Source organism: Branchiostoma belcheri, unplaced genomic scaffold (assembly GCF_001625305.1).
Source record: "Branchiostoma belcheri isolate BF01 breed outbred unplaced genomic scaffold, Haploidv18h27 scaffold12, whole genome shotgun sequence".
Taxonomy (NCBI): domain Eukaryota; kingdom Metazoa; phylum Chordata; class Leptocardii; order Amphioxiformes; family Branchiostomatidae; genus Branchiostoma; species Branchiostoma belcheri.
This window is the reverse complement of record NW_017802602.1, coordinates 2,664,939-2,692,112: the sequence shown is the minus strand read 5'-3', so window position 1 is coordinate 2,692,112 and position 27,174 is coordinate 2,664,939. Positions and strand designations below refer to the sequence as shown.

The window sequence follows — 27,174 nt, the reverse complement described above, 5'->3', positions numbered from 1 at the left end:
AAGCCCTTACATATCATACATGAACATACAATGTAACTGAAGATCAGACATAAGTTTGACACAAGTTCAGAAAAATTAGGAATACATCATCTTTCTTTCTATAATCTTCTTTCCATTCTAACCAGGTGCGGGTCTTTCAACGAGGCCTTCATGACTTTGACGTCAGGACCGGTAGATGCTAAGCACCTTAGGGACTCCATCATCGCGAAAATGGACGGAGGAGCCTTCCTTGAACTGATGAAGTCGCTCAGTACGGACCTATGCGGCGTCAAGGGCTTGCCAACACACAAGATCCTGTGGGCCTGCTTGATAGCATTGACAATGAACGTGGGAGTGCAGCTGAACTTGGAGTTCCTGGTATGGTTTGTACAGTGGGCAGCAAGCAAGACAATAGGTGACCATTCTCCCAGTTATGATGAGACCGCGTGCAATCGGGCGAGATCGCTGATACAGGCCTCCCAGAGTGGCGTGCTGACGGTGTCAGCCTTGAAGGAGACTATCATTCACTCGAGGCTGGCTGTTACGGCCAGCGAAGCGGTACTGTATCCACTGTTCGCTCACAGACACGACGCACATCTGGATAGTGTTGCCTCTGCCTTCGGCACCAAACTCTGGGCATTCGAGTGCTCCCTAAACAGCTGCACATTGTCCAGCGTGTTCGCATCCACGCACTTGTGCCAGTGGCTACAGAAAAAGTACCTTCCACAGTACGGCGCTTCGAGGATAAAGGACACGGTGTGGTCCAATGTTCTGATCAGCGTGCCTCAGCCTATGTCCGCGTCACTCATCGAAGACATGCTGAACACGAGCCCGGCTGCCTACGCCACCATCTTCAGTTGTCTCGGCTACTTCACTACACAACTGGTGGCCGTTCCGACGGCAAAAGTGGACAAAAGGCTGCTGGGGGTTCTGTCGACCCAGATATTCCCGATGGCGAAAGCCGCTGATCATACAGCATTGCTGAGCAACATTGTAAAGCTGTCCTTCTTCAACGACCCAAACGAGGCGACTGTACTGGTCTTGAGAGAGCTGTACGTCAAGGAGTGGCCAAAAGTTTTGGATTCCATGATCCGAGTACTTCCGCCAGAAAAGATGGAAGTTGCCCTGGTGTCCTGCTTCTCCACTTGCGTGAAAAAGGGAGAGGTAGATATAGTCGTACGGATGCTACATGCAAACCGTGCCGGGCATGCTAGTGCCAAGACTGCCTTTGACTATGTGCCCACTGTGTCGGTCTTGGTAGAGAAGCTAGCAGGGCAGCTCCCCGAACTTGACAAAGATGTGGCCTTGCAGCTGTGTGACGGCATCAAGGACTGGTTGAGAGATGAAAGCTACTGCCCCTTACTGTGCCAAAACTGCAACTACGACATATCCCTCATCTCTCTGAACAACGTCTGGAAGTCCGTCGGCTCCATCTGCCCGGATAGACTTGAGCACATCTTAGCACATGCCATGAAGAGGCTCGGGAAAGCTGTGTCGTCGTTCCACATGGTCAAGCAAGCCCAGAGAAGTTCCATGGTGTCCTGGTTGAAGAGAGTAGCGACTGTGATGAAGCAGATGGGGAAGAAGGTGGAATACCAGGTGCACCTGAGCTTCCTCGTCTCAGCCATTTCCACGAAGAGAGGCCTGGTGAAGGAGATCCAGAGCTGCCCAGAGCTTGCCGCAGACATCATACCAGGGTGGATGCTGCAGGAATGGGAAGGAAAGTATGTCCGATCCATGTCTGAGTGGAGCGTCAAGTCGTCAGGGCCAACAAAGCTAACCTTCAGGAAGACTATAAGCCCCGGACCTGTGTCGCCAGTGTACAACAAAGGGTCCTCCCCGGAAGTACAACAAACAGGCAACCAACTGTCGCATGGTCCTGCTGCAGTTTTGCAGACAGGCGTTGGTGATGTTACCTCAGTGCATGCAAGCCTTAAGGAGTCCAACAACAACGTCAGAGCTCCTGGAAGTGGGAACAAAGACCTGAAGAACATGTCACTGGAAGATATACTACAGTATAACTTCCCTGCGCAGGCAAATTCAATGGTGAATGGGGAAGCTGTACATCCAGTGTTGTCAAGGGGAGGAAGCCCACAGGTGGCCATCCAACCAGCAGATGCAAGATACGCTCGACAGGGCACACCGGATAGTCTGATGGCAGCAAATGGAATGGCACAGCCTAGGCATTATAATCCGGCAGTCAGTAACAGTGCAAGTCAGGCGCTGCATATGGTAGCCAGTCGAAGGCAGATGGCCAACAATGCATCCTCACAGAATTTGCCTCTCGAAAACCAACAGATGGCTTCAACTTCAGCAATGCCTCCATCGGCCACAGGGAGTTCCACCATTGTCAGTGGTGCTGGGTCTAATCAGGCAGTCATGACGCCTCCCCCTCCACTCATCAGTGATGCAGCTAACCGCCCTCAAACCGACCAAGTGCCTCCGTTACCAACTCTCTCCAGGGCGCCACCTCCGCAGTATGAAGCCTACATGAGGTCCTGGCAAAATTCTGAGGCAGCAAGTCAACCCTTGCCGCCGCAGTCGTCAGCCAGCCAAAACGTGGCAAAAACCGGGCGGCCGCTGGACAGAATGGCCAACTTCGTGAACTCCTTGGTCCCGTCTTCCAGCCAGGCGCAGACCATGACTCCATACCAGATGATACAGCCGAGAAGGTACCCAATAGAAGTCCAGCAGCTGTCGAATGGTCAAGCCCTCGGCGGTATGCCGCAACATCCCATGCAACCTGCTGCAACCAGCTCACCAGTAGCAAGCACAGCTGTGTCACAAGCAGTGCAGCCTGGAGTCCAGATTGCCCCACAACAGTGCTCTACCACTGCTGTGTTGGATGCAGGACCAACCGTACCGCAACTACAGAATGTTCAGAGCCAGATGGATGCAGCAACAACAAGGACTCTCACCCCAGAACTCCAAACACAGCTGCAGCCAGCTGGTAGCACTGCGGCAGGGATGACGACCCACTCATTTCAGAATGCGGCGTTTGGAGTAAGCATGCCAGTGAGCAGTGCACAGCAGCTTCCAACAAGATTCCCCACATCGTCAGAGCCAGTCCATGTCTTCATACCGAACGTTCACCAGAACCTTGTCAACGGCACGGCGGCACCAATGTCTGTCGTCCACCACTTCCCCTCCCCACAACCCTTCGCGATGTCGTCTCAGCACTTACAGGGGATGCACCCCGCAAGTGTGAGCAGTAGCGTGCACACCATTGCTGGTCAAGCAGCCCAAGGATTGCCGGTGTCTACATTGGGGCCAGTAGGACAACAGACAGGAAGCCCTGTTGATACTGTGCTGCAGACTGCAGCTTGTGCCGTACCTCAGCCTGTGAAAGTTTCTGTCGCAGATACTGTGTATGTGGTACCGCAGGAGGAAACGCAGGCCCCAGTCAGCAGCGCTCAGGACGCGGGCCCCGTTCCTGTTCACGTCACCTTCATCCCTCCCCCAGGCAGGCAGGAAGAGGAGGAGGTGGAGTCAGAAGATGACTTCACGTTTGACACGACGATGCCCTCGCCTCCACGGAATCTGGAGATCGACGAGATCGTTCTCATCAGTGACAGCGAGGAGGAAACTTTGTCATCTGGCAGCAAACCTGATGATGTTGATGATGATTCTCCCAACAAGGAAGACCAAGGGGAAGATGAGTTACCTGAAGGGGACTCCAACTTAAATCCTGAGCAGAGTCTGGATACTGAAGATGACTTACCTGAGAATGACTCCTCCTTAATCCCGGAGCAGAGTCTTGCTACAGAGACCGACTTAGAGACCGACTCTCAGCCCAAAGATTCACAACAAAGCTCAGAAGAGGAGCCACTGCTTCACATGTCCTGCGAGTCGATAGACAGTGATATTGACGAAGCCAGGACGGTTCCCCAACCAGGAAAAGGGGATGCCAGGGAAAATGTTGTGAAGATTTCCTCAACTGTTCAGGAGAATACATTGTTGTCAGAAAGGGCTCACCAAAACAGTGCAAACGTTAATAAGGGCCAAGAGGAAAATAGTGTAGAAGTAATAATTCAGGAGAAGACATCGTTGTCAGAAAGGGCCCAACAAGCCAGTGCAAACTTCAGTGCGAACCTTGAGGAAAATGGTGTAGAAGAAATAATTCAGGAGAAAACATCGTTGTCAGAAATGGCTTACCAAGACAGTGCAAACGTCAGTAAGGGCCAAGAGAAAAATGTTGTAGAGCCAATAGTCCAGGAGAATCCATCGTTTCCTGAAAGCATGCTCCAAGCCAGTACAACCAGTAACAACCCTGTGGAAAGTGACGTAGAACTAATAGTCCAGGAGGGTACTACAAGACACTACAGGACACTACAAGACAGTGCAAACGTCAGGAAGGGCCAAGAGGAAAATGTTGAAGAGCCAATAGTCCAGGAGGATACACCATCTTCTGAAAGGACACTCGAAGACATTGCAAACGTCAGTAAGGGCCAAGAGAAAAATGTAGAGCCAATAGTCCAGGAGGATACACCATCTTCTGAAGGGACACTCCAAGCCAGTACAAACCTCAGCGAGAGCAGTAAAAGCCATGACCAAAACAAGACTGAACAAACCCAAATTGAAGAAGAGGTTATTGTGCAGGAAAACAACGCCTCTACGGAAGCAGATCTAACCAATGCAGACTTACTGGAGAGCAACGAAACCCATGAAGAAAATGGACTAGAACATATGCAAGGTGAAAAAGAAACTATTGTCCTTGAACACAGTTCCACAACTGAAGCAGGTCAGTCTGAGATGGAATCTGCTGAAGGTTCCTCAATGGTGGCAAACTCTGATATCTCTGTAGTTCTGGATGATGTTGCAGATGACACTGATGATAGAAGTCTGAAAGATGAAAAAGAAACTGTTGTTCTGGAACACGGTGCCACAACAGAAGCTGGTCAATCTGAGATGGAATCTGATGAAGGTTCCTCAATGGTGGCAAACTCTGATATCTCTGTTGTTGTGGATGATGTTGCAAATGGCACTTATGGTAGAAGTGATGTCATTGTCTTTGAGCAGACCAAAGGAAATGATAGCCAAAACTCGGATATTGCTGTAGTTGTAAATGATGATGCAAATGACACTGATGACAGAATGGATGCTAATAGCTTTGAACAGACCAGCGGGGACAAGGAGAATGAAAGCCAAATGGAAGAGGACAATTCAACTGTACAGGACCAATGTACAATTCAGGACGATAACCTGACTTCAAAGGTCTGTCTTGACACCCCTGCTGACATCCCAAATGGAAACGATGATGTCAAAGAAGCCGAGAACGTGACTTCAGCAGCTTGTCTTGAAACTAATACTGACATACCTAGTGGAAACCATGATGTCAAACAAGTGGCCAACGTCAGTGAGTCTTCCGGTACTGAGAAGCCATACGCAGCTAGCGACAACAGCCAGTTGAAGGAGAAAACGGTGGTAGTAAAGACAAACATTGCTGAGAAGAAGCAGTCAAAGGAAACTGATGTCCAGATCTCCTCCGCTGTGGCAGGTGTGGTAGCGCGACTTGTCATGGAGGTGGTCAAAAAAGCAGAGAAGGGCTCCCGCGGTACACAAATGACCACGAACAAAAAGACAGGCGTGCAGCTTTCGAAGACTACCAATCGTGACAAGTCACAGACAAGCCCTACCAAAGATACTGATGACAAGTCACACACACGCAGGTCTACTGAGATGACAGCACATAAGGATACAAGAACAGGAAAGAAACGCAAGGCTGAAGCACACGCCAACGATGTGGTGAAGAAAACTAAGAAAATACCCTCTGAGTCTGATGCCAAAGAAGCGACTGGCAATAGCACAAAACGTACCAGCGGAAACGCCAAAGAGGATCGCAAAGTTGCTCTGGAAAAAGGATCGAATTCAAAACCCGTTCGGTCAAACAATTTGAATGCAGTAGAGCACAGAAGCAAACTCAACCGTGCCCACTCGAAGCAAGGCAACATCAAAGACAAAACCACCGATAGTAAAAACGGCAGGATGCCGAATGGGGCCGGGAAAACTGTTGACCTTACGAAATTGCGATCAGGAAAAGTGGAGGGTGGTCACCCTCGTTCCGGAAGGAAAGATCGGGAGAGCGTTCGCAAAGACGGTCTCGTGTCCCTTGAAATCATGACCGTCGACGCCAGTGCAGAAGCTAAAGCCAGCGTAACCGTACAGGAGTTGCGAACCGTCAGACGCAATGTCAGTTTTGAGGAACGGAAACCAAACAAGACGACCAAGGAAAGTCCCAGCTGTAGGAGCCTTCGGGCGCCGGGGACAAGACTGAGAAGTAGCAGCTGCGATGACGACACTGCAACGGAAAGGAACACGCTACGTCGTTGGTTAGGAAGACCTACCAAGGGTAGAACCAGCGGACCTCTCAAAACGGCCTTGTTCGCTAAGAAACATGATACGTCTCAGAACGCACTCGCGAAGAAACGCATCTTAGACAGAAGCAAGATGCCACCTGGTATAAAGCTGCCACGAGGGCTGAAGCTGAGGAAGTTTGCGATAGTCAGACTTGAGAGAATCGACCCTGATCGCCGTAGCGGGAGACCGCGCCTGAGGAGATGCCGTTCGCAGCTTACCTGATGTTTCAGTCACGGCGTACCCTGACCAGATATAGTCATGCCAGGAAAGTGGAGATGTGAACATCCCTAGCTTGGCTGACGTGTGCAGACCTAGGCAAGAGGACATCACCGAAGAGATATGTCTATCGATATCGTAGGTAGTATGTTTAACCCACTTATGTATAACCCATGTTGAGTTGAACTCCTTTGTTGGTCAAATTATATATTTGTAACGTTTTAGTGCTAGATTAAGATCGTGAGATTTTAAAATTTCATTGAACGTAAATGAATGAAGATTTTGACAGTCACTTTACACCAAAGAGTGGATAAGCAATATTCAACAACACGGTGCCATACGAATGGGTTGCTGTTGAAGATCTTATACCGTTGACTGCTGTTTCAAAAAGCAGATCAGTGTGAACTTTTTGTCCTCACTCAGGGGCCCTTCAAACTGACTCGAATCAAACAAACAGCCATATTAGACTAAGAGAACAATTTGACAGTACAATGCCAGTTGAACTATTATATAATCAACCGAAGAAGGTCTACATTTCTATTGTTTGATTATATTGTAAAAATGTACAGTGAAGTTTGTCTTGTAATTTATATCCAAACGTCCAGACATCAGATCTTTAATACCAGTATACTCTTATTTTTGGATTTGTGGAATAATATGTCGACTTTGGCAGCTTTTTTTGGCTGTCATTTCTAGAAGTACTTGCAAGCAGTAACCATAGCTTTGTTCGTCTTTTGAAATCCGAATTGGTCAATGTCTATATCACACATTCTTCCAATGAAAAAAGTCCTTATCCCCTGTGCCATACAAGTGGTGTACAATACCATGACCATTGTAAATATTTAGTCACGTTTTAGGGTATATATAACGTTATCCGATTCATATGTACTGGGTTGGATCCCTGAACACGTTGCAGTACTAGTCGTACGCACGCGATGTTTTCCCATTCAGTCCAGTGGTCATGTTATAATAGTAGAGCCTGTTCTGTAGAGTGGGAAGGCTAAAATGTCTGCCTTCCATACATGTCTGCCAATGCCAGGGCAATTCAACTGAAGAAAGTACGCTTTACAGTCTGGCGTTTGGAGATGGATTCTTCATTGCAACAGCAAAGCTTTTTGCACCACTTCTGGAGCGTTTGTCCTTTTTGTCAATAGTCTTTAACTGAAGTAATAGAGGATAATGCAAGTTTCTGAAATACGGAGTGGAAAAATATTGACAGACTCTTAAGCCGTAGTTTCGTCATGCATATTATTTATATGTTTAACGTTTATATTGTTCTTCCTTGTTTTATGTTATAACAGTTACTTCACCTTTGTTTATTTGCTCAGTACGTTCTCACTAGTGTTCAGTTATAGTCAATAATTAATATGGCAATCGTCAGTGGTCTGGGAACCATCGTGTGACTCGTTCGTACATTCCAAATAAAATATTTTTATATGCAGCAGCAGTTCTGTGTGGTCGTTTTTGCTCCGCTTCTTCTTCTTCTCCAAACTGTGACCTGACCAATGACATGATCAACATGGTGACTGGTGTTGGGTTACATATTGTTGCAATTTCATGGTCTCAATCTGCTCTGCTCGAGTGAGTTTTTTCAGTGGCAATTGGATGTTTGCAGTAAACTTAGCACAAAATTATATGTATCATTTCATGTTTAACAAGGTTTATGATGTCAAAATTTCAAAATGTAGGAATATTGTTTTTTCTTAGCCCAATCGCATTAGATTTGGAGTCTGCGGAGGATGTCATCCATAAAAATTCCTTCCTGTGGCCTAAGGCGAATCCCGTGCTAGCCCACACAGTAACTGGTCACCAGCCATACGTTACGTCGTGGTGTGCGAAAATAGCCAATGACCAACGCGATGTGTGTGGGGGCGTTCCGACCTATACTAGTATTAACCTTCAGCCTGCTAAGGTAGCCATTGGCACCTAATTTGTCTTGCCGATGGGATTTACCCTCCGTAGCAGGCTTATAGAACTGGGGGGTTGGTGGTCTTGGGCTGTTTTCTGATTAGCCCAGTTCTAGTAAAGGGGGTAATTCAACCAGGCCGGCTATGTTGTCTATATGCAATCAGAAAATAGCACATAAAAGCTCCCGAAGACCATGAAGACCCCAAAACCCCCAATTTTTGGCATGCTATGGAGGCTAGATGGGATCATTTTTTTTTAAGAAAAAACACAGAACTTTGGCAATTCCAAACAACATAAAACTTCGTTTTCCATTTTCATAATTATGATAGGTACAAACGCCAACGAAAATATGCTAATAAACTCTAGATATAGCCAAATTATTGATTTTTGATTAGATAGTAAATCGCGTCTCCGTATCTAACTACACATGTTCGGCATTGGCATAATATCCAAGCAAGATCCCTTTCGGTGGGAAGACAGTATCCGTTAGCCAGAGGAGATGGGGTAACGACAAAAAACGACCATATATAAAAAGCTAACGATCATTCCCCCACAACCTCTGCTTGGAGAGTACCTTGGTAGGTAGTCTCCACCAGGCCAATTCGATCGTCGATGGCCGGCTACCTTCTCTCGCCAATTAATACCTTTTTAGGCCGATTTCTACGATTTATTCAGCCTGCAAAAGACGTCTGGTGGAGACTAGTACCTTGGTAGGAAAAGGGTTAACTCTTACCCTGTACCTGCCAGCTGGTGTTCTACCGTGCGCTGGTTTTTACATGAATATGCAAAGTGTTTTTCTCACCAGTCCGTTCCATATATATATTTATTCAATCGCGAGTCATCGCTGATTGTCTGGACAGGCACGGCAACATCTGCACTTCCACAATCTTTCACCGATCAAAGGTCCGCATTTTCAGTGATAAAGAGAAGAAGAAGCAGGTAGGAGTCATCCTTTTTATCTGTCTGTTGCGGTAACAAGTCATATCAGTAAGGCTGGTACTAATTTGTGTGTTTTCGCGCTTTCTATTTATGCATTTGGTGGATACGACTCAATGCTAAGAATAGCACAATGGTGAGAATGCAACAATATTGTATGTTTTTGTGAACCCTCAAAGTCAAACCACGTCTCTTGGTTGTCCGTATCGGGTAATAACCACAAAAGGTGTTGTTCCTCCTTTGTTCTACGTGTTTCTTTGCCCAGGTATTTTTTTAAAAGAATCGTCCAGTTGTACTGGCTGCAAAATGATATGTATAATTACGTCTAGAACGGTATCACACTTCTTGGGACACGCTTGTACAACGTCGCAGTGCCCTAGTTCTGGCCTGAACACGACAAAACCTGGCAGGAAATAAGGTGAAACATACGTGGGTAAAGTGCGAAAAGCTTGTCATGATATGAAGTGATTTGCATGTGATGAAGTGATTTGAGATGTTCAGTTAGTTATTTTGGAAATGTGTAAAACTTAGTCTCCATATGTAGCATGCCAAAAACTGGGGGTTTTGGGGGTCTTCATGGTCTTTGTGAGCTTTTATGTGCTATTTTCTGATTACATATAGACAACATAGCCGGCCTGGTTGAATTACCCCCGTTAGAACTGGGCTAATCAGAAAACAGCCAAAGACCACCAAACCCCCAGTTCTATAAACCTGCTACGGAGCTCGAGGCTATGTAAAACAACACATTGGACCACTGGACGAAAAGTTGTCTTTTCCAATGGCAGTAATGTCTGGTAATGTTTATTAGTATGTAAACACTACAGGTAATTATTAATTAAAAGTTAAGTTCAGTAATTTCAGTCATCACCATTGCGAAGACTTGACTTTTATTTGTACAACCGTTGTCCAGTAATAGTAAACACTATATATAGGCGACCTTACTGGCATTGGTAAGTCCTATTTTTCGTGCAGCTATGCTGTAGATTCGTAGTTATAGTACCGCGTAATCTACAAGCAGATCCCTCTCGGTGGCAAAAAGACAGTTATCAAATTGGCCAGGCAGTATCCATTAGCCAGAGAAGCTCCGCAGCCACCGACAGGACAAAAAGAAACGGCCATATATAAGAATGTAACGATCATTCCTCCACAACCTCTGCTTGGAGTAGTACCGCGGTCTACACAATATACTAGGCCATCCATTACTCCTGCTATAACATTAAGGTTTCCCGTCAAATCGACTAACTCTATCAGGTGCTGATTTAACACGGAAGCCGACCTTGAATCCATCAGCTAAGCCTTCTATCTTCTTACATTTCACCGCACACTTCATGTTCCATCATCACTGCAGGTCTTTACCATATTGTACCCGACGTCTGAGCACGCGACCGGTCCGTTAACTCTGTCTGTCTTTTGTTGAACGTCTCCCAGGAGAACATTAACCGTCCACGACAGCTTTTAACTGCGGCTGCAGTACGATTCAAGTTCTCCCACGAGAAGGCTTACAACGCTAGCCTGACTATTCATTACTCGTACTTTATAAAGGCGTCCGCGATTTCTATTGTACAGCTTTGACTGACCTACAAAAAGAGTGGCCACTTAACGTCACATCCTATTGGCGGTTTGTTCGCATACCTTTGTGTTTTGTGGCTGGAAATAAACGCTTCCATGATCCACATGCAACAAGGATGAATGATTGTTGGCACAACGAAGAACTGCGTTGCGTTTTATTGATGCATATATAGACCACGTTCGCATTCCTTATACTAGAAACGCCAAACGGAGTAAGGAGTTAGCCTCTACCAGGCACCGCGGATCGCTGGAAAAATAGTAGAAATTGGCCGAAATAAAGGGATAGTATACCAGAGAAGATCCAGGGCCATAGGGTCGCAAATTGGAGCTTCTGGTTCACTCCCTTTATTTCGCAATTTCTACTATTTTTACAGCGATCCGAGGTGCCTGGTAGAGGCTAGTAAGGAGTAACACCAATTGTTTTTTCTCCTCTTCAACACGCTAATTCGTTTACTTGAAATTTACTTGAATGCTTAATTCGCCACCAGAGGAGTGAATGCCTCTTTGCCTTTTGTGTTGTCCGTGACCTTCCAGGTGTGTTCGTGAGAGACGGTGACCCTACTCTCCAAGCAGAGGTTGTGGGGGAATGATCGTCACCTTTTTATTTATATATATACCCGTTTTTTTTTGTCGCTACCCCACCGTCGGTGGCTGCCGATCGTCTCTGGCTAATGGATACTGCCTGCCCAATTTGATACTGTCTTTTTGTGCCACCGACAGGGATCTGCTTGGAGATTAGGTGACCCCACAGGTAGCGGCACGAGCGTGGCCATGTGGGTGCGGCGAAGCAGGAAGAATGTGGTGGGCGCTGTCCTGTTCCTGTCCGTCCCGATGGCCTACCTCGCACTGTACGGTGCCGGGAAGTTGTTTCAGCTGCAGAGAGAATGGTACGTACGTTCTTCTGACTTTTATTTTATGGCATTTTCAATGCAATTTTCGGGTGACAATACTGGATTTTCAAAGTCTAAAGGCGTCCGGGTGAGATGGTGAGATGCTAACCTTGCTGGGTTTTCAAAGAAACATATAAGGCAATTAACTTCTTCGCTCTTTTAGACCGATGACAGTTTCACAGCTGTGCGACTGTTGTGATTAACACACAATAGAATTGTCGTCAGAGGAGGCTCATATGTACTCCCCGTGAATCAGCCAGTCCAATGTAATTGGAAATTCAAGGATGAACTAGAAAGGTAACCTTTGCAAATCAGGTGCATAATGTTACCTTCGTATATGATCTGCTCTGTTAATTCTTACTCAAACACATTCGCATACATGTACATGGTGACAGGAGTCTACATGCCTACTATGAAATTGCTACATTATGTAACCCAACACCAGTTACTATGGTGACAGACGTCAACAAAAAAGGCCAGAGGTTAGTGTTTGGAACAGAAAAAGAAATGGAGCAAAAACAATATGTTTTCCTTCGGTAAACATAACTAGAAAGGTAACCTTTGCAAATCAGGTGCATAATGTTACCTCCGCATATGGTCTGCTCTGTTAATTCTTACTCAAACACATTCATATATGGTGACAGGAGTAAATTGAGGCGTGCATTTTTACATCGCTAGATTCGGGTAACTGAATGCCCAATGACAACGTCCTGCTGTATATAAATGCAATTAAGCGTGCATGCAAGGTACTTCGCAGTGTCACACCAGTATTACCCGCCGGCCCTGTATCCTGAGTGCATCCCAGGTCACCAGAAATGACCAGTGATGCAGAACGTCCTTGCGAGTATCTGTTGATCTATCGGAACGTCCGTGAGTTAACACAACAACTCATGTGCATTGATGCATGGCAAACAACAGTTTTATGTCCCTCCATTCCATTGGGGCGTGCATTAATGTGGTTCCTCGCACAATGAACTGCCAAACATTTGAATTATTTATCACATTATATACTGTAATGTAATGACTGCTGGTAACTATTTGATAACCAGGTAACCTGTGGGGTCGTGTGGCGGAAAGGCAGAGTGCTCGACTCGGAACCAAGGGGTCCCGGGTTCGAGTCCTGGCATGTCACCGATCTTGTGCCCTTGGGAAAGGCACTTAACACGACTTTCCTCACTTAGCTCAGGTGAAAATTAGGCGAATTACACCGAAAACAGTCATGAAAATGTAACAAATAAAAGTGATGTTTAGCATAAACAGAACATTGCCATCCTCGACAGAGAAAGCCTATAGTTTGAGCGTGGGGTCAAAGCGGCAGTACACATCAGAGCCCTCTCCCCTTCTTTAAACCGCTGAAGAAAGATAGTAGATGCCGTCTGAAAGCTCCTATGCTTACAGAACTTTGTCGTGCGTAACAGTTTTAAATACTTCCTTGTACTATCATAAACAGGACGGGCCATGCACCGCCAAAGATACGGCAGATCGCAGAACATCATAACAGAACAACGTCCAAGACCAGAGAGCACACACCTCTCAGGAACCGGACACACCAACATTCCACAGCCAAACCGCTCTGGGCCTTCAACGACGATAGAATAGCGAAAGTAAGGTAGGTGTAGCCCAAGCAATAACGCATGACAATTCTCGATGAATGAATGAATGAATGAATGAATGAATGAATGAATGAATGAATGAATGAATGAGATCCTACATTTGCTGTATATGTGTATAGTATACCACTAAAGTATTTAAAAGCTTCCTGAAGACTTACTAGTCTCTTTAGGTGCTTTACCTCCACGAGGCAGCGGCAAACTGTTTTCCTGGCGCGGACCTAGTCTCCTGGCATAATCAGTCCATTGGCCAATTTCGTTAATCTCCAAGCAGTTCCTAGATCCCTTGGGTGGTGTATATGACCCTCTATGGCCAATGGATACCTGGCTAATTTGATACTGTCTTTTGCTACCCTAGGACCAGCTTGGAAGTACAATTTCGTCTCCGAAGCCTGATAGAGGCTAAAGATTTACTGCAATCTTGCATTCAGTATGCCACTAGAGTTTACTCCCTATTGTTCTGGACAAGACTAACCCTGCTAGATACAGATCGTACTTGTAGTAGACCATATGAAAGTCCCTGTACTTATTTCGAGTCAAGAAAGAGTCTTTATCGGTTCGACAAAAGTGCAGGTACTTTCATATGGTTTACTACAACTAAGAGCAAATCTAATGCATGAATAATTTAGAGTACTGTGTACAGAATGTATGCAGCAAACTACGCAAATAAACTATGTAAGCGGCATCACTATCTCTATCATGCATTCTCTAAGATTTAAACATTAGGCCACACCAAGTAAATTTTATGGATGACGTCCGCGCGCGCATTGATTTTGGCCTGTTCCTAGAAAAAACAACAAGAAATTCCACTTCCTGTAACTATGACCAAAGAGTCACGACAGTGTTGCAAATCGTCAGATTGACGTGAAACCCGTAACGCGAAAACAGGACAGGACGACAACTGCTATTCCACCTGATTTATTGCTGTTTTGATGATGAATAAAAGACTTCTTGCTTGTTACACATACAGTGTCACCTCATTCAATTTTTGTCCTAACATTTGTCGTCTCTTAGTATATTTCTAATCTAGGCATCTTGTTTCCTTTTGTTTTTTTTTTTCGCCCTCTCGCATTAGATTTAGGGTCTCCAAAGGACGTCATTCATAAAATTTACTTGGTGTGGCCTTATAAGATTTAATGGTACACGTAGTAACCTGTACGTTCCTTCAACAGACGTGACATCGAGGCAGTGTGCCACCTCCAGCGGAACATCGCTATGACCAAGTGGAACACGTGGGTCGGCATGGCCTTCCCGTACGATCAGGAGCCCAGGAAGATCCTCCGCCTCACCCGGACACTCTTCAACCTCTTCCCGGAGAAACCCCCCTTCGAGGGCAAACTCTTCAACACCTGCAGCGTTGTGGGCAACGGCGGCATCCTACTCAACTCGGGATGTGGCTCGGAGATAGACTCTTCCGATTTCGTCTTCAGGTGCAACCTCCCGCCCATCCGAGGCTTCGAGAAGGATGTCGGGAGGAAAGTCAACCTGACCACGATGAACCCGAGCATCCTGAGGATATACTACGGCCGTCTGGCCACGGAGAGGGACAGGGACGACTTCGCGCAGAAGATGGTGGAGCTGAGGTACAGCTATCTCCTCATCCCCATCTTCGTGACCATCAGAGGAGCGAAGGATGTCCAGATCCTGAGTGAGTTCTTGATGTCCAGGGAGGACCTGTCGGTCAAGCCGCTGTTTCCGTCCAAGATCTGGGCTAAGACTGTGAACTTGTGAGTGTCATATCTTTGTTTGAAAGATAGATAATAAAAAAAGATAATAAAGACAGAAAGATAATAACTTGTTCCTTTCTATGTAGGTTGCTATATGAGGGCAGCGAAGCAGGCAGATATATACATGTACAAGGGACGTTCGAAGGCGTGCTAACTACTAAACCTTTCTCCACTCTTTCAACTTAGATGCTTAGTTCCGCAAACATAGTTATTACGTTTACCTTCGCAAAAGGAAAAACATCATTTTTGTTCTGTTTCTTCTTCCTCTTCTTCCTCTCCAAACAAATGAAGTCAATGACCTGGACCAGGCGTCTGTCACCATGGCAACTGGTACTGTGGTGTTGGGTTACAACCCTGTGGTGTTGGGTTACATTATGTAGTAGGGCAGTGCTGGAGGGGCTGGTCTCCATATATCATATGTAAATGTGTTTTACTAACGTTGAAAAAGAGCAGTGGGCTAGACTATGTGAAGGTGAACATTATGCATTTGCTTTGCAATTGTCACCTTTCTAGTTACTCAGATTGAATATGCCTCCTTGACTATACAAAAGACCAACATTTCTATAAACTGGGCATATATTTCTTGTTTCCGTCACGGCAGCTACTGGAAGTTAAAGAGCGGAAAGAAACTTGTGGAATCCCGTCCAAGCGCAGATAATAACTGTCGAAGGGAACCTATCTACTAAATCTTTCTCCAGTCTTTCAACTTAGATGCTTAGTTCGATATACATAGTTATTATGTTTACCTTCGAAAAAGAAATTTTTGCTCTATTTCGTCTTCTCCAAACAAATAAATGACACGGACCAGACGGTTCGACTTTTTGAAGGTAAACATTATGCATTTGCTTTGGAAGTATTACTTTTCTAGTTACTCAGATTGAATTTGCGAAAGCAAAAGACAAACATTGCTGTAAATTGAGTGTTTCTTGTTTCTTTAAATTGAGCGTTGTTTTTGTTCCCATCACGGCAGCTACTGGAAGTTGAAGAGCGGCAGGAAACTTGTGGAGTCCCGCCTGACCACCGGACTCCAACTTCTCACCACGGCCCTGTCCATGTGTAAACACGTCAACATGTACGGGTACTACCCCAGCGAGATCAGCCCGTGGGGCACGCCCATTCCCTATCACTACTATGAGCCGAACAGCACCTACAACTACACGTTCGGTATGGGCGGGATCCATAACATGACCAAGGAGTACGAGGTAGTGTTTCAGGACTTGGATGTGAAGAGGATAGCGCGGCTCAGGCATCGGTGCAGCGCCCCCTGACGACGCAGCGAAGTTCTGCACGTCTCGTGAACGGTCGTTGCCATTTGAAACAAGTCTCTACCAGACCACCAGACTAACTACGCTGGCTATATACAGGAGAATATTTGCCAGGGGAGTTTGGCCGCCTTATAGGTTTGACTGGCCTTCGGAGGGAAAGAAACTACCTCCCCGCGGCCGGACTCCCTTGGCCCATTTTACCATCTTTTTTTGCCGAATGCTACGATCCGTATTGCCGTAGAAAGGCCTGGTAGAGGCTAATTTGAAACAGTCGATGCCATATCGCAGAATGGTAAACGTCAAGTGTATTAGAACGCTCCCTCAACATTGCTCCCCCTGACGACCACGCAGCGAATTTCTGTCTTGTATACGATCGTTATACACACACACCACGACCAGTGGACTAGCCCCCTGCTGCAGTGCACTGCTGTGTGGCCCAGGGCTACTGATACGGAGATTGGCGCCGCCCGTCACCTGATGCGGGAAGGAACTTAAGCTTTTATACGATCGTTTCCATTTCAAACGGTCGACGCCATATCGCAGAACGGCACAATTGAAATATATTGAAACGCTACCTCAACACCGTGATGTTTCGTGATGTGGAAGATTTGATCCGGGTTCGAATCCGACCTCGTGCCCTTCTTTTTCACTGATAATGATATCTTTAAAAACTATTTTTCACGATACGGTCGTACATGTGCATTTGGAATGTTTCATTTTTTATTAAGTTGAATTTAATGTTTTGCCTCTCAAAAAAGTTATGATACCCTTGTATATGACATCGACCATTCAGCACTATGGCATCGACCGTTTCAAATGGTAACGACCGTTTACGAGACGGAAACGGGCAACGACACAAAGGGACATTTCATCTTCATTCACAGAAGTGCTGTAATTATATCATCTATAGGCAGATGAATCAGTCGGTTTTATTTTCTTAGGCCTACCCTCTCAAATTCTAATCAAATTTCCTATCATCTAAAGAAAGGGAAGGCAGCTTCCTCCCTTTACACAAGTCATTGACCGCTTTCCTTGAGTAAAGATGTCGCGCAGAGATTAATGTGACGAAGGCCCCTTCCGACAGATAAATTAAAAGGACGGTTATTGGATTTCCACCCGCTCCAGGCGCGGCGGTGATATGAAACCGCAATCAGAGTACGTTCTCAGCATACTGACATCGGCTCGGTTGCCTGTATGTGAAGTATATGTATGGACCAATACCTCAAACCTGCTCAACGTCGCACCAGTGGTTAATCTCCAAGCAGATCTTTCGGTTGGGTGGCAAAAGACCGTATCCATTGGCCATCCTGTATCCATTGGCCATCCTGTATCCATTGGCCGTCCTGTATCCATTTCCCAACCGAAGTGGCTAATGGACACTCCTCTGGCCAATGGATACTGTATATCTTGCCACCGAAAGATCTGCTTGGAGATTACCAGAGGTAGCCATGCCTTAAAATATCACCTTATCCCCGCAACCAAAGATTGTTTTAAATTTTCCTTTTTTCCCCCGCTCAATACGTGAGTGGAACAAGTTACCTGCCGAAGTAGTGCAGGCGCGGACTGTGGAGGCCTTTAGGGCCTCTCTTCCGTAAGGTCCACGCACCTCCCCTCCCCCCTCAGTCATACCCCTCGCGGGTCTTTAGAGGGTATTCCAGACGAAGACGAAGATGTGTTCAGTGGGAGGATTTAGAATCATAACATACATTGCTGTCTCTTATAACATACATTGCTGTCTATTAGATGCCCATTTAGATGTTTCGTTATTAATAAAAGCATTATTCTACATTGCATTTCGTTTCATGTCGTCTGGTTTGTGTTGATAAGTTCAAATATTGTTATTAAAAAACAACATTTCAAGAGACTGGAAAATAAGTTTTACTCTATCTTTAAAAATATTTCAGGCAGCCAACATCTATGAACAAAGAACAGCAAGGGTAAAATATATATCCTAGCGAACTTTAATAATTATATTATAAGCAGCATGAGTAAGCATACATAGAAGGTATATAATTGACGTATTTGTTTACATAGAACTTATCATATTACATTAGGCAGCGTAACAGAGGATGTCATCGGAGACCATTACCATAACCCTGTGCGTATGCATTTTGCTTATAACGTTGCACTGACTGTGCATACCTGTTATTAATCAAAGGCCCAGTCGTTAAGCTCTGCACAACAGGTCATTTCATATAGATGGGTCTTAATGTCGGTGCAGCTTGGCTCATTCGTATTAAACAAAAGACGTAATTTTCAATTTTTTTAAATATATATTCCGAAACATGCAATCACAAGACGTGGTGACGGCACACTCAAGTTTTTTCGACTAATATTAATGCCACCACCAGCACAGGGACAGTACAATACTCATTTACACCTGAGCGAATTGAGGAAAGTCGTGTAAAGTGCCTTTCCCAAGGGCACAAGATCGGTGGCATGTCAGGACTCGAACCCGGGGCCTCTAGTTCCGAGGCGAGACGCTGCCGCTACGCCACACGACCCCACATTTTCAATTTGCGAAGTCGCTGTCAGGATCAGGAATGTACATACACGAGAGAGAACATTTGTTAGCGTCTCGTATCACAAGAACGACAGTCTCTGCTTCGAGTTTATGGATTCAGTAGCATCAACAGGAGCACGCATGGATGCGTTTTAATGCTATAACCGTGACATCGCACAATTGTGCGCCGCTTTAATCAATTATAACTTCCCTTAACGAACGCAAATTCGATTAGAAACGTCTCACAGGATCGTCAACAGGGAAGCTTTTGAGAAACGAGGAGGAAAGACATTGATAATCTGAGTTGCTCCCTGTCTCTAGATATCATTTGTGATGATTATAAGGAACATGCCATACAAAACAGGCTTGTTTAACGCCAAATATTTGACCTTGCCACAGACTCTATATCTGCTTCAACAGTTGAAAAAAGCTCCTTGCTTCCTAGTTGTTACAGTTTTCCAATCTAGCAATGCTGTGATTGATTAAAAGTTCAAAATTCATTGTTTAAACCATAAAACCATTGACATCATGACACCTATCGTTACGGTCGCTCCATATTTTTCTTTAAAATCCGAGAACCAACAAATCAAATTGTCGTGGCCTTGTAGTACCTCCAAATGTGAGTTCATAGTCCGATGGATTTTGAATGACATTTTTCTCCAGATGCACGACCATGACCTTGGGAAATGGCCTTGTTTTCGTGACCTGCTTTTAAGTCCTGTAACTCCTCACGGTCCATTTACCATCTAGGGTGTATTGTTTTTGTCAGTAATGGTGATGACGAGTTCAGAAGTACTCATCTTTCTTGCTAAGGGCTCATTAAGAACGACAAGCACTCAATCTTAGCTGGCGATGGTAGGTCATGTATTACCATACATCACTGTTGTTTATGCATGCAACTCGGCATGCTCTACTACTCTCTACTTCTTATTAATGTTCTCCATTACAAGGAAGAAGGTAACAACTAACCTATATTGTGTACGAAAACATGTCATGAGCAATGTTTCTAGCAGTATCTAAAAGCAAACGGCTTTTAACAACAATTGTCTTCTTCCGTATCCATCCCCTATTTTAGCTCCAGACCGTTTAGCCTATACCTACTATACCCTACTCTGTACGAAATGTGTGATTATTTCTATGGCAATAAAGGCCAATGAAGTCATGTTAACTTTGTGAACAATACCGGACTTTATAATAGTAGTAAATAAAAGCCAAGTCCTGTAATTTTGATACGGACGATTGTAACAGTGGTAGTAAATGAAATTACCAAACTTTACTTTTATCTACTACCATTGTAAAGTCTGGTAGTGTTTACAAAGTAAACATAACCCAACTTTACAGGGATTTACTACCATTGGTAACTTTTCGTCCAGTGCCTATAATATAAAATCTAGCCTCCACCAGGCCTTTCTACGGGAATACGGATCGTAAAATTCAGAAAAAAAGAGAGTAAAATTGGCCAAGGGAGTCCGGCCGAGGGGAGGTAGTTTCTTTCCCTCCTAACTGCGCGGCCAGTCAAACCTACAAGGCGGCCAAACTCCCCTGACAAATATTCTTCTATACATGACCATATGGTAACTCAAATACTGTTTAGATAGTAGTTTGTAGTAAGTAAAGTTTTGTAGTATTGTTGTATTACTGCCATACATTGTACCTTGTACGATTGTTGAGCAATTTTAATTAAAAGTTCATTCATATATATAGCCAGCGTAGTTAGTCTGGTAGAGACTACCTATAATCCACCAGAACTAACGAATGAGAGCTCATATAGAGTTGAACACCCGGCTATTCCCCCGCGTACATGGGCATTCTGCCATTAACAAATGACGACCCGTTGGACCACACCGCCCACCTTCATTTCACATTTAACGGCAGCTTAAAAGGGACCATGACCGCACCTCCATCACGGTCGTACCTGATGTGTACACCTCCGCCCCAGCCAGCGGCTGCTGGTACATATCACGTCATGCATTGATAAATGGTTTATTCAACATTTACCCTAGCCTCTACCAGGCTTCGGGAGGCGTCTGGAAAGAGTAGAAATCGGCCAAATAGAGAGATAACATGCTGAGGGAGTTGGTCCGCAAACTGTTCTCTAAGCGCGGACCAACTCCCCCGGCATGTTATCTCTCTAGATCTATTTGGCCGATTTCTACACTTTCCAGCCGCCTCCCGAAGCCTGGTAGAGGCTAACATTACCCGTGCAATCGCAGCCTTTTATAGCACTGAATTGATGCAGGGTTTACAATCACATGATACATGTAGCATATTTGCTATTTTGTGGAACTGTCGCAAGGGTCTGTGCGGCTACCATTCGGCGCCACCAGGTGACCTCAATACGACTTTCCCTTTCCCATTCACACCTGGGTGGAGTGAGGAGAGTCGTGTAAAGTGCCTTTCCCAAGGGCACAACGTCGGGGCGCATGTCCAGACATGTCCGGGTTACAATTCGCGATGGTGGGGGAGTTGGTGCACATCAGTCGTTTTCATTATTTATGTTATTGTCATCTGTTACTGTTAATGTTATTTTGTTTGTCTTTTTGTTTGTGTCGTCAGATTTATTCATATGTTAAGTGGCACGGTTAATATAAGTATTGTTACTTGAGTGCTGCGCTACTCTGTCTTTGTTTCTTCTATGTTGAATAAAAAAAAATTCGCGATCAAACCCGGGTCTCGTCGTTTCATGGTGGAACGCTCTACCACTACGCCTCCCGACGCATGGAGACCGATTGCATGTCACTGGTTCCGGAAACTGTGATAATTCATCCCTCAAGCCACGTTTCACACCCCGGTGTCTGGAAACTGGATGTTTTTCGAACAATCTCTTGTTGAGAAATCGCTTTACAACTGACATGAGAAGGATTGGATTGTCGTCAAAATCTTCACTTCCAGATGGACCCAAATCGATGAGATTTCTTTTATTCATGTTAGGCTAAAGTGGTGATAGTAACTCAACGTACAGTAACCACTACTTCACAATCAATTCTCAGTTGGCACACGCAAGTACCGCACAGTTATATATATATAATACATAAGGGGTTAGATTGTGCAATTCCTCTGCTTTCATCAACTTCTACAGGTGCTTTATCAGGATAATACGGCGTTCTGCCTGTCACGATCGCATTTCTTTTTAGGCTGATAATGGTAATGGTATCTCTGCAGGGATTAAGAAGATCCTGTAAGTACCCAGACCGTTAGTTTTACTACTGCAATGCCGGTTTATTCCCGTATTATAACACGGGATTTACATCACTAGATGTTCACGCCATAAATATGTACCATTCAGCTCCGGTAACCCTACAATGCATCTCGTATTTCCCCCGAACTATCGCAGACTGGAACTCGTTGCCACCAAGCACAGCTGGGGCATCATCACTAGAAAGCTATAAACAACTCCTGCAATCAAATGTGCAAAGATTGAGTGTAACAAGTTGTTCGGTGTGATATAGCTAGCTGCCGCCGCGCCGCGTGCCTGCGAAGCTGGTGTGTTAATTGATAATAAGCCGAAGGGCGGTTATACCGGCTATACAGATACAGAATGCACAACGGGTGCAATAACTTCTCCACATCCATTGCGATTTCAGGGCAACAAAACATAAATACTTTGGATGAGGAATGCTATCTGGTATTGACATGTACTGCCATTTCTTAGCACATTTCATGCGTGAAGTGTTTGAAATAGCCCCCCAAATCAAGTAGTCATGTCTGGCGTGTCTCTTTATCTTTGGGTACCACCCATAAATAGCTAGAACCAGCCTACAATAGAAAGCAGGCAACCGTTTTTCGTCGGTGATATCACATTTTTCCCTCACAGATATCTGTATGCTATGGGATAGGATTGATTCAACTTGCTATATTTTAAGAATGACCAAAAATTGACTTTGAAAATCCAGTTTTGCAGCCCTAAAATTGCATTAGACGTCTGAAGTAACAACTAAAGTATTGCACCAGGTTTTTCTTACACCTATGGCTATGATATAGGGCGATATTGTCGCGGAAGAAAAATCTTACAACGTACATCCAGCGATGTGTACATATATGACCGGAATTTTATGTGCAAAGAAAAGCGCTGTGTCGCACGTTATTAGATCCGCCCCGGTGTAACACAATAGCCCCGGCCTCAGGTGATATTATCGACTGGGACCACACAAATCGATCGTTGTGCACAACCTCGTAACGTGTTGGAGTTATTGTGTACGTTTAATGTGATAACGTTCACATCTTCTTGTGTGTTTTCTGTACGTTCTTAGCTTGTTACCTTGATTCTCTTTCACGCCAGGAGAGTTAATTTCTGAGTAAAAATTCTGAACCAAAATGTCTTTCAGTCTTTGTTTCACTTCATCCTGCGCGTGTGATTGTAATCCCTGTCAAGTAAAAGGTATGAGATACCCGACTTCTCCAGGATTTTACCAACCTCCAGGATTCTATGTAAATCTATATCTATGCTAATTTTCACCGTGACTTCCTCACGTTGTCATTGCGTGCAACGAACGGCGTTACAGTCTTCATTAAGCCTCTGTCAGACATTCAGAACTCATCGAATCGAATTTGAGTTGAATTTGAGTCAGGGTTTACTAACAACCACGTCCCGACCAGTTCCCGAACATCATCCAACTATAGCCGAACATTAAACATTTTGAAACATTTGCCTGGCGCAGCCAAACATTAGCCGACCTGGCCGAACACCAGTCAACCACAGCCAACCTTGCTGACGACCTACTCCTAACCATGGTTGGGGGGAGTTCGGAATTGTTCGGGGGGCCATATTCGGCTGTGTGTGAGGTTTTACAGTCCAAATCAGATATTCACTGAAAATGTTACACCATTTGAATTTTAACAAACAGATGTTAGGTTCATTTACCTTCCAAATGCGTACCATGAATTTGTTATACTACTGTATTATATTTACAGCATTGTGCTCTTTGAGCCAATATAACTAATATACAAAACACGACCTCTTGTTCCGATGGAGCTAACTTGGAACCCAGCCATGTAGTACAAAGCGTTGCGGTACAGTGTGCCTATTCTTTTGTTACTATCCACCAGCTATATAGTGCACGTAAAACACAATTGCAAGGATCACATGCATGCAGTCTGACATTTCGTTGGCTCTATGCAGGTCAGTGGAGATGATGCCGTGTTCTATATCCGCGATGTTTCACAAGATCACGCGGTCTTTCCTGACGAACTGATCCTAGTCGTAAACCAGTGCCGCTGTCTTGCGTGATAAAACGCTAGGCTTACCATTCTGTCTGACGCGGAATTCCTACAGTAATCATGACATGCCTTGCGGCCGGCCATCATGTATATCCTACACACGTAAAGATGTTATGATACACACAATGTAGAGTGCCACAATGAAACTATAAAAACACATGCAGAGAAAACGCCAGGCTTACCATTGTACATTGTACATGACGCGGAATTCCTACAGTAATAAGGACATGCCTTGCGGACATCATTTATATATTGCAAATATAAAGATGTTTTCATACACACAATGTAGGTGGCCACAATAAAACTATAAAACCACGTACAGAGAAAATGCCAGGCTTACCATTGTACATTGTACATGACGCGGAATTCCTACAGTAGTAACGACGTGCCTTGTGGTCATCATGTATATCTTACACTCATAAAGATGTTATCATACACAGAATGCGCAGTGCCACAATGAAACGAAAAACATATATTTACAGAGTCTACTTCATTAAAGAACTACTGTCACACGTCCTCGTGTATTTCTACTTTCCATGGAAATTTTCAAATTGGTTCTACAAGGTTAGAAACATTTATATTACTTATGCAGCCCTTGGCATAAAAGAAATGCTGGTAAAGTTTGACACTTTCTGATGATATCCTAGCAGATCTCCTTGTGGCTGCAAAGACAGTATCAATTTAGTCAGGCTGTATCCATTAGCTAGACGGCACTTTCGGTGAAATGGATACTGCCTGGCCAAATTGATACTGTCTTTGCGATCACTAAAAGATCTGCTTGGAGATCAATTCTCTGAGTCTGTCCAGTCCAGTTTTACACCGTCACCCCATAAGGTCTGTTCCCCTGCCCGTGTATCCGGCGCAGGTGGAAGGTGTTGAGCTGGTCTGTGGTGACTCTGGTCCCGTGTTTGGGGTTACACCTGGTGAATCCGCACAGCTTCTTCACCTTCCTCTTCATGTTACCTTTATAAGATATAAATTTATTGGTTCATGTGTAAATCATAATAATTACTTAATATGCATTTGTAATTTATAAGCATGTATAAAGGTAATTTATAACTGATCCCTGCCAGACTTCTACATATGAATATTACTTTGTATAGCACTTGACTAATTGTCATTAGAATTTTTAATGATTGAACACGCCAATTTTAACATTGTATTATATTGTAACGATTTTAACTGTAAATGTGAAACTACTTGAGTTAGACTGACACGTCTGTAAAATCGCCTCACAATTCAGCCCGTTACGGCTGCCAGGAGGCATTCATGTAACAACTAAAGTTCTAATAAACCCGTCTACTACTACTTACCGTTGGTCGCCGCGAACAGGACGGCGTTGATGCTACTGCTGGTGTGGGCGATCACCTAGCATAGGAACAGATATTACATTATAAAAGTTTTTGGCTCACTTTTATAATGTAATACTATTATTGGTTGATAACTTGTATAATGTAATATTGTTATTCATTGATGATTTGTATAATGTAGTATTGTTATTCATTGATAACTTGTATAATGTAATGTTGTTATTAATTGATAACTTGTATAATGTAATATTGTTATTAGTTAATAACTTGTTTAATGTAATATTGTTATTAGTTGATAACTTGTATAATGCATTATTGTTAGTACTTGATAACCTGTATAATGTACAATGTAATGTTGTTATTAGTTGATAACTTGTACAATGTAATATTGTTATTAGTTGATATATAACTTGTACAATGTAATATTGTTATTAGTTGATACTAGTATATAACTTGTATAATGTAATATTGTTATTGGTTGAAGGTTAGACATCCAGGTAATAAGATACGCCAAAAAGCAGTTACTCAAGCAACTGGATATGATTTTGGAAACGTTCAGACGCTTAAGTTTCAGGTAGCTAAGAGACTGCAGGAGAGTTGGTGCTTATAAACCTTTAAACCTAATCTCCAAGCAGATCTTTTGGTGGGGGTAAGACAGTATAAAATTGGCTAGTCTGTAACCATTTCCCCACTCACTTGGATTAATAAACCTGCATTTCTCCTGCAGTCTTTTACTTTTTAGTGTCACTGACGAAAGGTAGTGCGGATGCTACCTGAAACGCCTGACCGTTTCCAAAATCATATCCAGTTGCTCGAGTAACTGTTTTTTTTGGCACACACACAAACAAACAAACAAACAAACAAACAAACAAACAAACAAACAAACAAACAAACCAGGCTGAGGAAGTGCGCTGCGGGCGGCCAGACGTCCCCCGTGTCGGACACCACGATGACAGCGTACTGCAGCCAGCTCAACACGAAGTACACACACAGGATGCCGAGAGACCGGAACACCTTGTTGTACAGTTAACGATCTTACTTGTCAAAAGGACTCTGATACTGTTTTTTTAATCATATATATTTATAATTTTATATGTCTATGTCAGAGTTTATTGTATCACATAACTGCACATGTGGGTTGATCGACCTTTTGTAGTTCGGTGCTTCTGGGAGAGACACCCAGTAATGTTCCTCATACTAAATATTGTTTTTATCTGTTTTGTGTTTTAAACGATTTTAGAGTTTAAGCGAATCAACATTGCCTGCCAATTTGTACACGAGTCTGTCAATTCAGCCTGTTGGCTGCCATGTGACTTGTCTTTGATTTTAATAATAAACCAGTCTCATGCCCGTAGCCAGGGGGGGTTCAGGGGGTTCGGAAGACCCCCCCCCCACAAGGCTCAAAGGTCCACTTTTTGGTCCACTTTTTATGTAAAGGTCCACTTTTTGGTCCACTTTTTATGTAAAGGTCCAAGATTTTTCTTGAAAAGATGGAGTGGAATCGTAGAAAAACTGCTCCCTTTGTCATTGAATAAAAATTTATCTCTGATTTTTTCTTGGAAATCCTCTCAAAAATGCACGAAATGCCATTTTAGAAGGTTCATTTTTCAAAATTTTCCGGGGGAGCATGCCCCTGTAATAAAGGGATAGTATACCAGAGAAGATCCAGGGCCATAGGTCGCAAATT

General features: G+C 44.2%; 2 protein-coding genes across 2 annotated transcripts in view; one reads left to right on the top strand and one right to left on the bottom strand.

The window, feature by feature from the left end:
* LOC109462669 overlaps nucleotides 1-16,460 on the top strand; it is a 38,991-nt gene extending 22,531 nt beyond the window's left edge. Inside the window, exons 13-17 of the mRNA XM_019759229.1 lie at nucleotides 126-6,363; nucleotides 11,686-11,852; nucleotides 13,306-13,464; nucleotides 14,638-15,192; nucleotides 16,163-16,460. Of these exons, the coding sequence (XP_019614788.1) occupies nucleotides 126-6,363; nucleotides 11,686-11,852; nucleotides 13,306-13,464; nucleotides 14,638-15,192; nucleotides 16,163-16,460 (7,417 nt within the window). The remainder of the gene's footprint in view (nucleotides 1-125; nucleotides 6,364-11,685; nucleotides 11,853-13,305; nucleotides 13,465-14,637; nucleotides 15,193-16,162) is intronic.
* An 8,531-nt stretch (nucleotides 16,461-24,991) lies between these two features.
* The window catches only part of LOC109462872 (melatonin receptor type 1B-like), a 3,312-nt gene continuing 1,129 nt past the window's right edge, over nucleotides 24,992-27,174 (bottom strand). The window contains exons 2-4 of the mRNA XM_019759510.1: nucleotides 26,382-26,501; nucleotides 25,491-25,545; nucleotides 24,992-25,140 (exon numbers count right to left, since the gene is read on the bottom strand). Of these exons, the coding sequence (XP_019615069.1) occupies nucleotides 24,992-25,140; nucleotides 25,491-25,545; nucleotides 26,382-26,501 (324 nt within the window). The remainder of the gene's footprint in view (nucleotides 25,141-25,490; nucleotides 25,546-26,381; nucleotides 26,502-27,174) is intronic.